The following is a 15,737-nucleotide window of genomic DNA, read 5'->3' as shown; positions in this document are numbered from 1 at the left end:
TTCTCACACTGCCTACACAAAGACTTTTCTGTGTATAAGAAGGGGCTGTGTCCCCTTCCATTTTGTTCTTGTTTTTGGGACTTGAATCTGCCAGGGGCGTGCTGCTGCCTGGGCTCAGGGGAAGGCTTGCCTCCCTGAGCCCTGCCCAAGCCCCTGGATACCTGGTGGACTGCTGCAGGTCAAGAGGGACTTTGTTGCTGGACTTTCTGCTCCCCATGGCACCTGGAAGTGCTTTTTCTTTACTATAGCGCTTGGGAGCGCTTGATTGGTCTTTCCTAGCGCTTGGGAGCGCTTTCTGCTTTATGGGAGCGTTTCTCCGCCCCGCATTTTGCGTGGGGAATAGCAGGTGCTCACCCTGCGTTGTGCGGCTCCAATCCCTTTAATCCTCGAAGCCGGTGCCCACCCGGCATTTGCCCCGCGGCCATGCCGCTAGTCTTATCTTTTAAAATCACCTCGAGGGAGCCCACCCCTCGGTGAAGTGATTCCCCGCCTGCCTGCCTAAGCGGGGCCGCTGCGCTGCCCGCAGCAACCCGGAAGTGGTTGGCCGGCCGGCCAATCCTGGCGTGACCGGCCGGAAGTCCCGCCCCGCAGCCCGGGGGAAAGGAGAAGTATTGCCGGCCCGGGGAAGGAGAGCGGAAGATGGCGCCTGCCACTGTGGCACCCAGAGAAGAGGCGGCTGGAGGTACCGGCGGGGCTCCGTACCCGAAGAGGAGCCCCGCGCCGCGAGAGAAGCCTCACCGCCAGCCCGAAGTGAAGCGGAGTCCCCAGAGAGAGCGGCCCGGTGAGTAAAAAGGGCCGGGGGGGGGGGGCTCCAGAGGGGCTGCTGTTGGTGCCGGTTTAGAGGCACTGCTTCAGGGAGGCCCCGGATGGCAGCGGGCCGCCCCAACGGTGTGTAGAGCCTGAGAGAGGCTTATGTGCATTTGTGGCTTCAGAGTCCCCCGAGTGGGACTCCAACGACTGGGCAAGAGTTGTGCAGAGCCCTGAGGAGGCTCCAACGTGGGGGCATCATTGTTTAGAGAGCCTGTGTGGCTCAGAGGGGCCATATTTGTTTTAAAGAGCCTGAGTGGCTCAAGAGCATGTTCGCCCTAAGGAGCTAGATGGCTCCCTCGCCCCACGATGTATGGTTAGAGCCTGTGAGGCTCCAACGTTTGGGACATGTGCGATGTAGAGCCTGTGTGGCTCCAGCAGTGGCGCAGTTTGCGCCTAAGGGTCAGTGAGGGCCCTGGCGCAGTTTTGATGATTCTCCAGCTGCCCAGCAATTAGTGATTCAGAAAAGGGGGTGGTGATGAACAGAGTGTCTGAATTAAGCAGACCACTCTTACCCAGTCCAAAGATCAGGGCTTGATCCATCACCGTTATTTATCTCACTGCCCCATCCCAGCTCAGAACCTGGCTATATGCAAATCAGTCTGTCCCTGGCCCAGTGCATCATGGGAACAGGGCAGACTAAACTACCAAGCCAATTCTTATACTGGGAAGGAATTAGTGGGCAGCTGCACCGTTTAGGCGCAATTTAAGGAGAGAGTCCCTGTGTGGGACAGAGAGTGCACAGTGGTGCCAGGCCTTCACAGCTGCGCAGCACTTAGTGCCAGCTGCTACGTTTAGGCTTTCTTTTCTTGAGACTGGTGCTGCATGGCAGCGCGCCCTGACTTTTGGACCCAGGGCATCTTTGCCCCAACAAGGCCAGATGGCCTTGGGACTGCCACATGTGGTGGCTTATGTAAGTTTTGCGCAATGTGGTTACCAGCTATGTTTAGGATGGTAATTGCCTACTGTGTGTTTTTGCGCTATTGTATGGTTCTGAATGTTTTAGGCATCATGTGTCTTCTTGCGCTGCACCTCTGAATGTATTTTATTGCATCATGTGCTTTGTTCTGAACACCGCTGAATGTGTAGGTTTATGCATCATGTGTTTCCCTTATCTTACACCTCTGAATGTTTTTATGCATCATGTGTCTTTCTTTCCTGCGCTGCACCTCTGAATGTTTTAGGCGTCATGTGTCTCCTAGTGCTGCACCTCTGAATGTGTTTGTGATGCATCATGTGCCTTATTCTTAACACCGCTGAATGTGTAGGTTTATGCATCATGTGTTTCCCTTTACTACTCCTCTGAATGTATATTTATGCATCATGGGTAATGTGTTCTTTCCTAGACCCCTAAATGCTGTGTGATACTTAGGTGGTTGTTCTTTTTAGTACAGGTGGTCCTAGTAAGGTCCTGGTTCCCTGCGTGACATTCTCCTAAGGTGTTTAGGGTTGAGTAGTGTGTACTTACCTATTCCCAGTAGTTACTGGATGTGATTTATAACTGTTACTTTGTGCTACAGTGATTTTATATTCTTTTATTCTAATTTCTGACAGTATTTCATTTCTACTAAGTGCTGATTATGGCAGTGGCCCATGTGGCCCTGTCTTGTGAATAATCCCTTGTAAATATTGCCCGTGCCAGTTGGCACAATGTACATGTGTGATTCTATCTGATATGTTTTGACAATACAGAGGTTATTTTTATATAACCTTGTGTGGAGTTCCTTTTTGTGGTGTGCCTAGTATGTTGTTGCTGTTGTGCGCTGGCGCAAATGCTTTACACATTGCCTCCGAGTTTAGCCTTACTGCTCGTGCCAAGCTACCAAGGGGGTAAGCAGGGGTTATCTTGGCGTGTGACTTCCTTGCCCTGACTAGAATGGTGGTTTCTGCCTGACTTTGGCGTCAGCCTTAGCCTACCAGAAATAGCCAGTTCTAACATTACCTCTTCCCAGATGTCTCAGGTCTGGATGCCTCAATGTCCTTTATCTGCTGCAGAGGCACCCTGTATGTGTGAACTGACACACAAAACAAGATAGCAGACCTTCTTGCAAATAGTCTAAACCACCTGCAATTGCTCTGGGTAGCATCCCAACCCACTATGTTTAGACCACCAAATAATCCATGGTATTAGTCCAATAATAATACCACTTCGAGCACACACTTATACTAAACAGACCCGCTAATAACATGGGGGTTAGTATAAATGTAGCTCCTGCTAAGTCCATATCACTGTAGATCTTAGACCGCAGCTTGCAGCATGTGCAGCAATTACAGAGAGAGTAAAGGAATAGAAGGTCCGATAGCAATAGGGGACCCAGGCTGAGCTATTTAGTCTTGCTTTGGTGACAGGAAGCCTATGTGCCACGACTCCACCTTCAGCAGCTCTGAGATCAGGACCTTGAGCTCCTCATCAATAAACTTCATCTTTTCAATATGCCCAGCATAGTAGCAGCAGGCACCTTTTAGCAGGGCACAGATGTCCTTCTATGATCTGTAGCAGCTTATTCTTTCATGTGTGTATTACGTGATCTCTGGATTTTAAACATGTCAAGAATAATGATGCGCTTTAGTGGAAGTTTGTGCCTGATGTAGTGTCTGGCTTGACATGTTCTAGTGTTTCACGCTGTACAACACTTACACTAACACCTACCCATCACAGGCGTCACCAGTCTGGTGACCCTGTTCATAAAAGGGACAGGGCGCACGTGCCCTGGGCCAGTTCCAGTACCATAATCCGGTGTCATTGTGGTCATTTCCTCCAGCATGTGGGCCTAGGGCCCAAGACACCACAATGACGATGAGAGGAGTCTGCCCTGTGTGACGGCAGAATGAAATGTGAATGTTACTCAACGAGGAGGAATAGCCCGTTTCTACCATACCACTCATGCTGTGCCATCCATACCCATAAGTCATGGGAAGAGAGAAGGACAATTCTGCGAGGGCACGCCCGCTGTCGCTTGCCCTGGAAAAAGTCAGCTAGCAGCGGTGAAGAATGAATGCTGGCCTCCAAGGTGAGGCATGTACCACAAATCACGCTGCCATCCAGCACCAAGCGGGAAGTGCTGCCAACAAGGCAAAGCAGGAACGGAGTCTGCGCCTGCCCTGACTGGGCCCCAACTCCGGCCAGAAGAGCCTGCTGCCGCTGTTCGATCAAGGAGGACTCCGTCACAAGTAAGGAATGTCCCAATGCAGCCAGTGAGCAGCGAGAAAGCCAGAACCCTGCACCCCACAGGGTTTGAAAAGCACCACGAGGTGCTTTCTGAAATGAACAACTCTTTTAGTGCCCCAGTGCTCCTACAGCCTCCCAGCACGACCGACTAGCAGCACTACAGCAGGCCGCCCCCGCCTGCAGACGTCCTCCCTGCGGCAAAGGAAAGGAAGCCAGCAAAAGGCACTCACCCTGCACCCTCGGCAAAGAGGAGACACGACACGCTGTGGGACCCTGCTGCTTGCGAAGCCGTGTCTGCTTCCAGTAGCGCCCAGACTTGGGTCTCGTGCTCACCACACCACTGGATTCAAGCTAGCCTGGCTGATGAAGGGTGATGCCCTGAAACCGGTCCCAGGATGCTTGTTTCCAGTCTAGGGAGGACCTGACTTGGCAGTTCGGGCTGGACTGTTCCCACAAGGAGAGGGTCAAGACTTATTTGCATATGGATCGGTCCAAACTGCGGTGGTGTGGTGAGCAAAAGAATGATGGATTTACTCCAGATCCTTGTGACTGGGGGTGAATGTTTGCATTGTCCAGCATTCCGTCCATCAATTGTTTCTTATGCATATGTTGCCCTAAGTGGGAAGGGTATGCCCAGACATGGGTCCCGTGCTCACCACACTACTGGATTCAAGCTAGCCAGGCTGATGAAGGGTGATGCCCTGAAACGGGTCCCAGGATGCTTGTTTCTGGTCCAGGGCGGACCTGGCTTGGCAGTTTGGGCTGGACTGTTCCCCCTAGGAACACGGTCAAGACTGATTTGCATATGGCTGGGTCCAAGCTGAGGTGGTGTGGAGAGCAAAAGAATGACGGATTTAACCCAGATCCTCTTGACTGGGGGTGAATGTTTGCATTGTCCAGAATTCCATCTATCAATTGTTTCTTTTGCAGACGTCCTCCCTGCGGCAAAGGAAAGGAAGCCAGCAAAAGGCACTCACTCCACACCCTCGGCCTCGGCAAAGAGGAAACACTACCCGCTGTGACTGAGACCCTGCTGCCTGCGAATCCGCGTCTGCTTCCAGTAGCGCCTGCATCGTAATGAAGAGTGTGCCTATCGCGCTGCAGCCCTGGAGACCGCAGGGGAAGTTGCCTGCTCTGTATCCGTCCTGCACTTTAAACATCGCGACAACCGGCAGGGAGCAGAAAAGACGGTGTCAAGCACCACCAACTTAAATGTATGAGGCCCGCAGCGTGGAAAGCTGCTGGGGCCCGTGCTGAGGATAGCACTGCACCACTAGTATACACAGCACTGCCACCTAGTGGCCCTCCGTGACCACTGCAAAAGAGGAGAGGAGGCTGCCAGCTGTGGCTCCAGTGGAAATAAAGAGAGACGCAGGCCAACATTGGCATTACCACACTAGGGTCATAGTCCAGCTAAGAGTTCTCAAGTCATTCCACAAAGCCCACATGAAAAGCACTGCCCTGCAGCATTAGCCAGTCTGCCGTGGCCAGTGAACACAGTGACTGACGCCACCTAGCGGTACCCTGCTGCACGCATTAAGGATTCCTAAGGACTCCATAAGGACTATTAGACAAAGCGGTACAAGTAATATAATAAGAAGGCAAATGCTGCACAGTCAAAGCAAAGCCGCTCTGCCAGTCAAATATCGGGCAATCCCCCTTACCTTCGTTTGGAGACAAACCAGCGAATGCACCTGTGGAAAGACTGCCGGATACGAGTAGTGGTGGCCACAGCTTCACCTAGCAGCAGCCCTGGAACTGCAACAAAAACGAGCAAGTGATTTGCATACGACCCCCCTGTACGCCAGGAAAAATGTGCTGTGCAAACCGTCAGCCACCAGCAGTCACTAAAGGGACTGCCAAGAGAATGACACACGCTTCCTGTGGGCTGCTTACCCTTGTGAACGGGAGAAATGGATTGCCCCCCACAGGGAGAGAGCCCCGGGAAGCATCAAGCTGCGTAGCCTAAAAAGTCCAGTCAGAGTAATGGAACACAGCCAGTCAAGCTCCAAGCGGTAATGCCAAAAGGCAGCAAGCCCAGCCTGCAAAAGCATTCAAAGCAAAAGGAGCACTGAGCACTACGTGCCCCCCCCCCCCCCCAACCCGGTGGCAATCTGAGGCAGCCAGTAGAGACTTTGCTGCATGCTGTAACCCCCATATCAGCTCAAAAGAGGAACAGAGAGTGAAAGCATGTTCACAGCAAGTGCCGCTAGTAATAGGCAAGACAAGCTAGAGAGACTGAGCACTGCTCCAAACACCACAACAGAGTGACCAAGGGTGCTACCTTTGAAGGGGAGAGAATTCAAACCCCCAACATAGCACAGAGCTAGAGAAGGCCAAACCTACCACAGATATGGAAGCTGCCATGAGTTAAGTGAAGGGAAAAGGACTAAAATCAGCCAAGCCCCATAAAGGCACAAGGAGAACATGCACTGCGCACGCAACCCCCAGTTGCTGTCTGATGCCACCATGAGTAAGGAGTTTGCTCCACCCACCCTCAGTGGTGAACAGAAACAACCACAAGCTACCACACAGGCACACCAAGTGCCAGAAGAAGGCCCCCAGGAGATAGAGACACCTCCACAGAGAAGCACTGCTGGACGTAGCAAGGAGAACCTCTACATCTCCACTGCACCAGCGAAGCCCACAGTGGGCCAAAGACAGCAACAAAAAAAGTGTCCTCCCTCACACTGCCCCAAGACGGAGTCACCAGTTATCCACAACAGGCAAGAGGAGAGTCGCACACTCCACATGGCAAGTTGCCACCGCAACATGTGCTCCGTCGACATGCAACACGTGGCCGGACGCCCCATCACAAGCAAGAAAGAGCGCGCCACACGAAGTGACCAACCCTGGCAGGCATGCCTGGGCAGAGGTAGCATCAAGCAGAATGCTCGAGGCGCAAGCATGACACCCTCGAGCAAATAGGTAACCTTCCGTCCTGTCAGAGGAGAACCACGAAAACCCCTGAGGAGGGGAAGGGACCTGCAAGAGGCCCTCAAAGTAAAGAAGCACCTCTTACCAACAGGACAGACCTGCGACAGGTCGGCAGCAAAGGAAAGACTGTCCCAAGAACCGGACACAACCAGTGATATGTCCATGTGGCGCAAACATGAGACAGGTGGCAGGACGCCACATCCGAGTGACGAACCTGGCCGGAAGAAGAAGATCGTGGCAGTGCGCCACTCCGCAAAGGAGGAAAGAAGAGTGGCACAACGCCACAGGGCAAACAACCACCACAGGCACGCAAGAAGGAGAGGAGAAGAGCAACAGGACAGCGGACTGAAGAAGGTGTTTTTCAGCTCAAGCCAGCCACCGGGGTGCAGAGACTTCACTGGAAACAGTTTTGCAGGAGGACCAACCGTAAGCCACTAGCAAGTGCGATCTGCGTCCAGGCCCCACGCTTTGTAGTTTGACCGTCCTCTCACCTGTCACCGGCTGCTTGGCATCAATAGCACCAAACCTAGCAAGTGCACCTGCCGGAAGACAACCGTAAGTGGGCACGAAGTCCCTTCAGTCCTGCTCACTCCACAAAGAATCCGAATAGGAAAGATGCATACCACAGGCACGGGAAGCATAGAGGTCACAGTCGACGACTGGTAACCCAGACTGGTAACCCAAAGACCATCAGGAGAAGGCACAGAACCTGAGTCCTGACGACGAGAACATCTAGGCTGAGACGCCACCCTCTGCGGCTACATGAGCAACTTGGCTGTGGGTCCTGTTGGCAGTTCCTCGGCGGCACCTTCGAGCGGCCTACACGATTCCCACACTGTCCACACCATCCCATGGCAACCCGGCAGGAAGGTCCTGCAGGAGGCTCCAGTGAGAGGGGAGTCCAGGCAAGAGAGGCAAGTCTGAGGTTGCTGACTTGCTATGAGGAGCTAGAAGGACCATCAAGCACATCGCCTCCAAGGAAATGCCTCATACACCGAGATCATCCCCAACAGTTGTAGGTTTGTCGTCCACTGGAACCTGAGCGCCTGCGAGATCTCAAGAGCGGACTCCACCACCACTCCAGATGCACCCTACTTGAACTTTGTAAATAGACTCCAACACCGCAAGACAAGGCCGGTCCGAAATACATCGCCAAGGTGGACTAAAGCATCCTGACCATGCGGTCCAAAGTTTCAGCGCTGCCTGGCTGATGGCCCGAAGAGACTCATTTGGTGCTGTGTATTGTTTATTTGTTTTCTTACAGGTTGGACTTTTGTTTGTTTCTATTCATTAAAGTTTGGGAGGAATGTAGTGTCCGGCTGGACACATTCTAGTGTTTCACGCTGTACAACACTTACACTAACACCCACCCATCACAGGCATAACCAGTCATGTGACCCTGTTAATAAAAGGAGCCAGGCGCACGTGCCCTGGGCCGGTTCCATTACCATAATCTGGTGTCAGTGTGGTCATTTCCTTCAGAATGTGGGCCTAGGGCCCAAGACACCACACCTACATTGTGTCCCACCTGGTAGATCTTCCAGTATTTAGAGTTTGTGCCTAATATCTATGCTGATGCTATTAACGATCACACAGGGTTGACTCTAACCCCTACATCTAAGGAAATACTGTTTGCCACCTTCTCAAACAATTTGTGCACCATTCACTTTCAAGTTGAATGCAATTTACTATCAGAGAGCTCCCGAGTTTCATATTAGTGCTATACTGTAGTTAAAAAAGTACTTTTCCACTTAAAAATATTTGCCTCCAGTGTTGCGTGTATGCACAAAACGATCATGCCACATTAAGCATTGCCACAATGTTTTAGTTGAAAAATAATTGTTGAAAAGTGCTAACAATATTCAGTTTGTCCACAATGACATGATCCAATATTGTCCCGAAAGAGCAGTCGCAAAAGCTGTCACTCACCTGAGCCTGTTAGAGTCGGAGCCGTCGGCGATGGTAGAGAGTCGAAAGAAGTCAAAGTACGGTCCTCCTCTTTCACCTTCTTAACAACAATGACTGCTGGCTTGGGGTGCCGAGCCTGGCGCAGAATCCCAGATGCATCACTGTGCGTGGCGCCTTTGAGAGACTTCCCATTGATGGACAACACTTCGTCACCTTTCTGGATAGTGCCTTCTTGTGAAGCGAGGCCAGCTGGAAAAACCCTGTGGACCTGTCAAACAGCAAAGAGTGAAATAAAATAATTCTAAAAGCACAATTCACATACATCTGCTCTTCATAGGGACTGGTAATGAGTTGGGTAGAATGATATCCGCGTGTGGGCTGCTCCACAGCCTGATAACAACTGACCAGGTGTTCCTGCACCTGGTTTTCTCAGGTGCAGGAACATCAGACTTGATTTTGCTGGCCAGTAATTCCAGCTGGAAAAAAACACATGAGGTTTACACTGCATCAGCAGCTAAACCTTATCCTCTGGTCCCTGCAGACCATTTTCCTGGCAAGGGTAGAGAATGCAAGCAATGCTGCTTGAAGAAAGCAGATGGCAGTTATGCGCTATAACACCCAGATGGTTAATCTCCATTCCAAAGGTTTTTGACTCTTAATAGGCAGAACTACACAAAGAGGTAGTTGCAGGGCCAGACAGGCCTATCGGGAACCAAGGCTGGAATGGGAACAGCAACCAGCCCTGGCAGATTGCTGCTCGACTGGCCCTGGAAGGGGGGGGAAGGGAGAAGTGCTAACAAGAATCACCACTCCCGCTTTTGGTACAGGGGACCGATGCAAAACTGACCCCCACTGACAAAACCAGCCCCACGGGCACAAAACCGGTCCACACCCTTCCGGCCCACCAGGGAAATGCCCGGTGCTTGCTACAACCAGTCCGGCCCTACCAGGAACTAGCCATTTTGGTGAACTGGCAGGGTGAGGACAAGTTTCTCTGCAAGTGGGGCCAGTTTTGTTGCTGGAGACCTGCAGGCCACATTCCTACTTGCAGTGCTTCTAAATATGCAATGCAAAAACAAAGGGTTTAGAAGTACACTTTAAGCATGCTTTAAAACAGGCATCTCCATCTTTTCTATAGTGAGATGTACTTCTGATCTACAGAGCTAGAGTCTATGGTTTGAACAGAATCCTTTGACACGCTGACAGGGCTGCCATGTGTGTCAGTGAGAGCTTGGTCTTTGGTGATGTATGAACATGTGTGCGTATGAATGGGATATATGTGTTTGGGTGAATGAGTCTGTCATATGTACATGTGGTACAGGACATATCTTCTGGCATATTGCTACATGTATAACACAAATATACAACCTTTTTTTTAAAGGGAGAAATTTAAAGTGCAGTAAAATTTCTTCCAAAAAATTTTAATAATATGGAACATTGTTCTACACTTTACATTTCTCCCACTTCAAAAAATGACTGTATTTTTCAGTTATAAATATGACACTGTCTTTCCCTGCCACTGGGAGCAAGATGACTGCTGTGTGTAAATGCTCTGTAGACATGGTTCCATATTTACACGGACTTCCCTTAACTTTAAAAGGAGAATGTGACTCTGTACCGATGTGATGGTTTGGTTGGAGCCACCAGTTTTAAAACCATTTCTTTTTCCATTGTTTATTTAAACACGTTCCAAGAAGAATGTGACTGGCAGGTCCCCAGCAGCAAAGCTGGCAACCTCAGCATTAAAGCCACACTGCTGGCCCACCGAAACATCCAGTGTCCAATGTGGCTCTCAATACTGGTCAGCAAAGGTAATTTTGCCCGATGGGAATCTCTGCAGGAGCTCCACCTAATTCATAATGAGGACCAAAGTCTTTGCTTAAATGTTCGATTTTTATCCATGACCTTTTCATATGAAAACCAATTTATATTCTTTACTTTTAAATTTACATGCAATAAAAACTTCAATACTGTACCAGTGATTTACAAGTTATATCTGAGAAATACACATTATTGCACACAATACTGGTATTAATCAAGCAAAAAAAGGATAAAAGAATGTCTTACCGACATTTTCAGGATATTGCAAGTTACAGAGGAATTAAAGGACCAAATAGAGGAACGACTCTCAAGCACATGTTCCTTTATATGGTCAGGAAAATCATTGTCAGAAATATAGACTACTCAAATATTCAGTCTTAAATATTGCTTACAGAAATATAATTGTATTGGGTGAAAAATTTCAAATATTAACTCCAATGGGGCAATATTTTTGTAAATTTTATCCAGGCCAAGATATATTTGACAAATTATATTCAGACTACAATGTTCTGATGCTATACCCTCCTAAGCTACATCCCTATTTGACAACATCAGTAGAATACAATCTATGGTGGGTTGACATTTAGGCAAATCAGTCTTGTTATTTATTCTCAAGATAGCTAGCCATGCTTTGAATTCCCTGAGTCCCAGAAAGATTAAATTCATACATAGCTCCAGATGGTATGAAAGAAGGTACTCTTGTCTGTGTGAGACCATATATAGATAGGGTAATCCATATAACCATTAATAAATACTATGGATCTATGAAAATACATCTTGTGTACAATTTTAAATTACTCTGGTCTCAAACTAGGTTGAAGTTCACTGTTTCATATGGTACATAAGAGCTTCACCTCCAATCACTTTCCTAAATGGAACAATATCTTTCAACCTTCTATTCCTCAAGCACTTAAAAGTGACTGTCAAAGTACAATGAATTGTTCTGGAGACTGCACCATTGGTCACTTACACCATTATGACTCTAGATCTGATGGGAAGTGATCTGAAGTATCACTCTTTTTGACAGCTAAGCAGGGCGTGTAGGAATCTCAAATATAGATAACATCTTGAGAGTCCGAAATTAGATTGAAGTCAAACTTGGAGAAAGACTTCAATATTTTACTTCACAACTATCACCCACTTTCAAAATAGCAGTCAAAGACCTGCATCCTATAAGGCCTCTCACTTTACAGAGAACTACTGCATATGCTATTACAATACAATAGCAGACCAAAGTGTGATCTGCCTTGTAATTCAACTTTTCCTCCTCATTGCTTTCAAAGGAATCACATAAGCCCTGAGAACTGTACTGGTCAAATGTGCTAAAATCTCAATACATCTGCCCACCATATAGGAAATGTAGATAGGTTTTAACTAACTTCTCAGGTTGAGCATACAGTTACACCAATTATTAACAACTACTGTCAGATTTCAGAGTCAGACCACAGGTGTCGTCGATGTTTCCTAAGGCCCCCCTCACCTCAACCGTCACTCAACAGTAACAACGTTCTGAGTTACAGCTAAATCACGGGGGAAAGGGGAATGGAAGAAACAGAGAGACAGCCTCCGCTTGAAGAACACAAGTCCTTGTCCGCTTCAGGTCTGTTTGGCTGGGCGTCTTGCTGACTGCACCTGTGGAACAACATGGATTGAATACACACTTCAAGCTCGGCTATCTATTATCACTATTGATTATTTAGGCTTCAATATTTACCCCTTAGACCTAGGCTATTGCTGCTCTCTATGTAGTTGTTGAAAGAATGTAACACAGTGTTTCTCTTTATTTTAAATGTCTCTCTTTAATTATATTTTCTTTTATATATAAGCAGTAGCAGAATTATCCTTATTAAGTCTTGTGGTTTTCCTCTCGATTAAATAATGACAGTCGAGTCAAAAATATGAGGAAAATTCTCTGTACCTTGTTTTTCCTGGAATTACTGGTTAACTTTTCTCAGGGGGCTTCCTAAAATCAACTGTTACCTCTCAGTGCTGTTAAACAAGTAAATTCTGACGAACTTGCCGCTCAGCGCTCTTCAATTCTAATCACTCCCTCGTTGCACATGCACTTTTAATTCCTTGTAGCCAAAGTTCTTCTCAATAATCAGGAAACAGAAGACGCTACTCGCGTTTCCAAGAATAGAAATATTCTTCCTCACAAAATCTCTGTGCGAAGAGGAGACACTTGCTCCCCGCACAAAAATGGTTGAAGTGCGCAGTTCCTTCACGGAGCATGCGCATACCTCGCTCTACTGATCGCGATGCTCGCAACCACGAGACTGCTAACCCTGAACTTGTCGGTGGTGTCTGCTCCACCATTCTTTGGTAAGAGTGCTTGATGTTTTCTAAACAGCGGCGAAGGAACAGGATTGATACCTGATGCCGCCAGACCCTGCCTGGTTTCTTTACTCGTGTTGTTGAGCGCTGATTTCTTGATCTCCTTGTTCCTGCCTTTTGCTCAGTGGCCATAGTAATCCTGATAACTACCTAATGTGATATCAATATTAGCTTTCTGAGTGGCACAAGATAATGCCACCCTATACACCAATCAGCAAAGTTTAATTAAATATATACTTACTGAGTTAGGTCCTTATTCAGGATTATGCAAAATTGCATTAAACTAGGAACATATAATTATGGAATCCGGTATGGGCTGGTGTTCATAACATATCAGAAATGTGGTAAAAGTTCATCCTCCAGTTGCTTCATCTATCAACTGTTCAAGAGTCTTCTCTAACTGTCATCATTGAACTGAATATCCACACAGTGCAGAATGATGACCAGTGGGACCTACATAAGGATTTCACGAAGAATCAATATGTCACAGGGAGCTTATCCCAGGGGATGGCCACTCTACCTAACATCTAGCAGCATTGTAGGATTGCATTCAAAGAATCAATGTTTATCCCTAAATGTCATACCTTGGTACTTAAAGCCAAACATATTCAACTTTAGTCAGTATTGCACAAAGAAAACAGGCAACAGAAATAGGTAGGATTTGTTAATACTAATCTAGAACACTGACCAAAAGTCTGAAAGCCAGTATATAACCATGAATAAAAGGAAGTTGTCAACAAACAAGGACATCTAAGCCTCGGTGTCATCCTGCCAATGGGAATCCTGTAACAAGGGGGGCATGCTGATCCAACATGCAAGATGTTGTAATGCCAGAGTGAAAAGCATCGTCACAGGGAGCTTATCCCAGGGGATAGCCACTCTACCTAACATCTAGCAGCATTGTAGGATTGCATTCAAAAAATCAATTTTGTATTCTAATACGTCGCTCTTTGACTTCATTGATAGCTCGTACTTGGGCCTGAGGGGAATCACAACTCCATTTTGAATCACTAAGTCATGCGCAGATGACATCGAGATCATCAAGCTCCTGACATTGAATTGATGCCAGTTCCCATCTTATTCTGAGACGTTCGTGGGAATCATACCTACTGACTCGGAGCAAGAGGAAGAGAAAGTACAGAATTTTATACATTGTATACGAATTGCAACATTATTGCTGGGTGGAATAAAAAGCATGGGAAAGTAATTATGGGCGGGAACATTGATCTACTATATCAAATAGAAATGATCTCATACTGGTATGGTGTGATGACCTCTTCTTGTCTTTCTGACCAATCAAATAAAGTGAATACACAAATTTGCAACATTGGAGGTTGGTACACTCACTGAAATGGTATTACTAAGGTAGGCTTAGTCAGTTAGATTATCCGGTTTGTCATACACCTGTCACTGACCCAATGTATGCTGAAGGAGAATCAAGAGCAGAGTGCTGGTCGAGCACTTTGACAGAAGAATCTGATGTTTTACTGAGGGAGAAAAATCGATCTATCCAGTCGGGGTCCGAGAGTAACTGTAGGGAGGGGTGTAACGCTGGTGTTGCACTTAGTGGAGGTTACCTGTCCTGTTCTGCACCTGATTAGTCTGGAGCCCCTTCTCTTGTCCCAGCCAGGGTTGGTCTTTGCACCATTCTAGGTAACTATATTCTGTGTGGTATGTCCTTGTACCATTTTCCCTTTTTCACCCTACCATGGTACCAATGTCTAAAGGCATTTTCTTAAAGTCCTGCAAGATTTATGTTTTAATAATTGTTTACTTACTTGCAAAGTTCCTGATTTCACTACTGTGGCCTCTGACTCAGAAAATATTGCATAGATAAAGTGTTTAAAACTTTTCCCGAGTCTGTGGTTATTTATGAAAGTAAATGTTATATTATTACCTATTATTCGAACTCCCTTGATCCTTAGATTTAGGATTTAGCGCATAAATTACAAGGATTTGGTAAGTCATGGTGTACAGGTATAAGTCCTGAGGTGAATAAAACTCTGATAGGCAGGAAGCTAAGTTGGATTACCGGTTCAAACTGTGAATGTTCATGGGCCCAGGTGAGTATGATTAACTGGACTGGTAATCCTGCGCCATCAAAACCCCCTAAACATTTAATTGACACTAGTTCCCCAATCCACGGGCTTCCTGCGAAGACCTACGTAATTGTATATTCAACAAACAGTAACACAGATACTTTCAGATACATAACAACACCCAAATCAATTTCTGGATGGACAAGGATAGAGGTAATCTCTCAAACTTCAAGAAATGCCTAGGCATGGAAATAAATGAGTAAGACAAAGCTGCTTCTACCTGGATGGATACTAAACTGATATCTCTTTATTGGGGCATTGATCAGACCATATTACAATCCTGTTTAACATTCTATGAGCATGTGCCCTCACAGACCATCCCACTAAAAGTCAAGAACCTGGAGATGATGTTTGGTACGTTCCTCAAATATGTGCCACAAACCTTATTCAGTAGAATTGGCTGGTTGGGCATTGAGGGCTTTTTCCAGGAGCTTTTGAGGGGGAAAGGGAGGAGCATGGACATCATTTAGAGGCACACCTTACGACCTCTGGCACTTCCTTTGTGACGCCTGGCATCAGAGATAGCAAAATCAGTGCCAACAACACAGGGGCTTCACATTTCCAATGTTTCGCCTGTTTTTTGTTATACTAATTGGGAAAAATGTATTCAATTAGTCACTATTAGTGTAATAAAAAAACGAGCACACCTAACTGGAAAGGGA

At 47.3% G+C, this 15,737-nt stretch overlaps 1 protein-coding gene across 1 annotated transcript in view; it reads right to left on the bottom strand.

Annotated features, from left to right (window-relative positions):
• Nucleotides 1–15,737, bottom strand: part of IL16 (interleukin 16) — a 471,977-nt gene that overhangs the window by 57,600 nt on the left and 398,640 nt on the right. The window contains exon 17 of the mRNA XM_086958218.1: nt 8,843–9,089. Within this exon, the coding sequence (XP_086814344.1) occupies nt 8,843–9,089 (247 nt within the window). The remainder of the gene's footprint in view (nt 1–8,842; nt 9,090–15,737) is intronic.

The sequence above is a fragment of the Lissotriton vulgaris genome, chromosome 2_1, assembly GCF_964263255.1.
Source record: "Lissotriton vulgaris chromosome 2_1, aLisVul1.2, whole genome shotgun sequence".
NCBI classification, from domain to species: Eukaryota; Metazoa; Chordata; class Amphibia; order Caudata; family Salamandridae; genus Lissotriton; species Lissotriton vulgaris.
The sequence above is the reverse complement of the archived record's forward strand: the minus strand, read 5'-3'. Positions and strand labels throughout refer to the sequence as shown.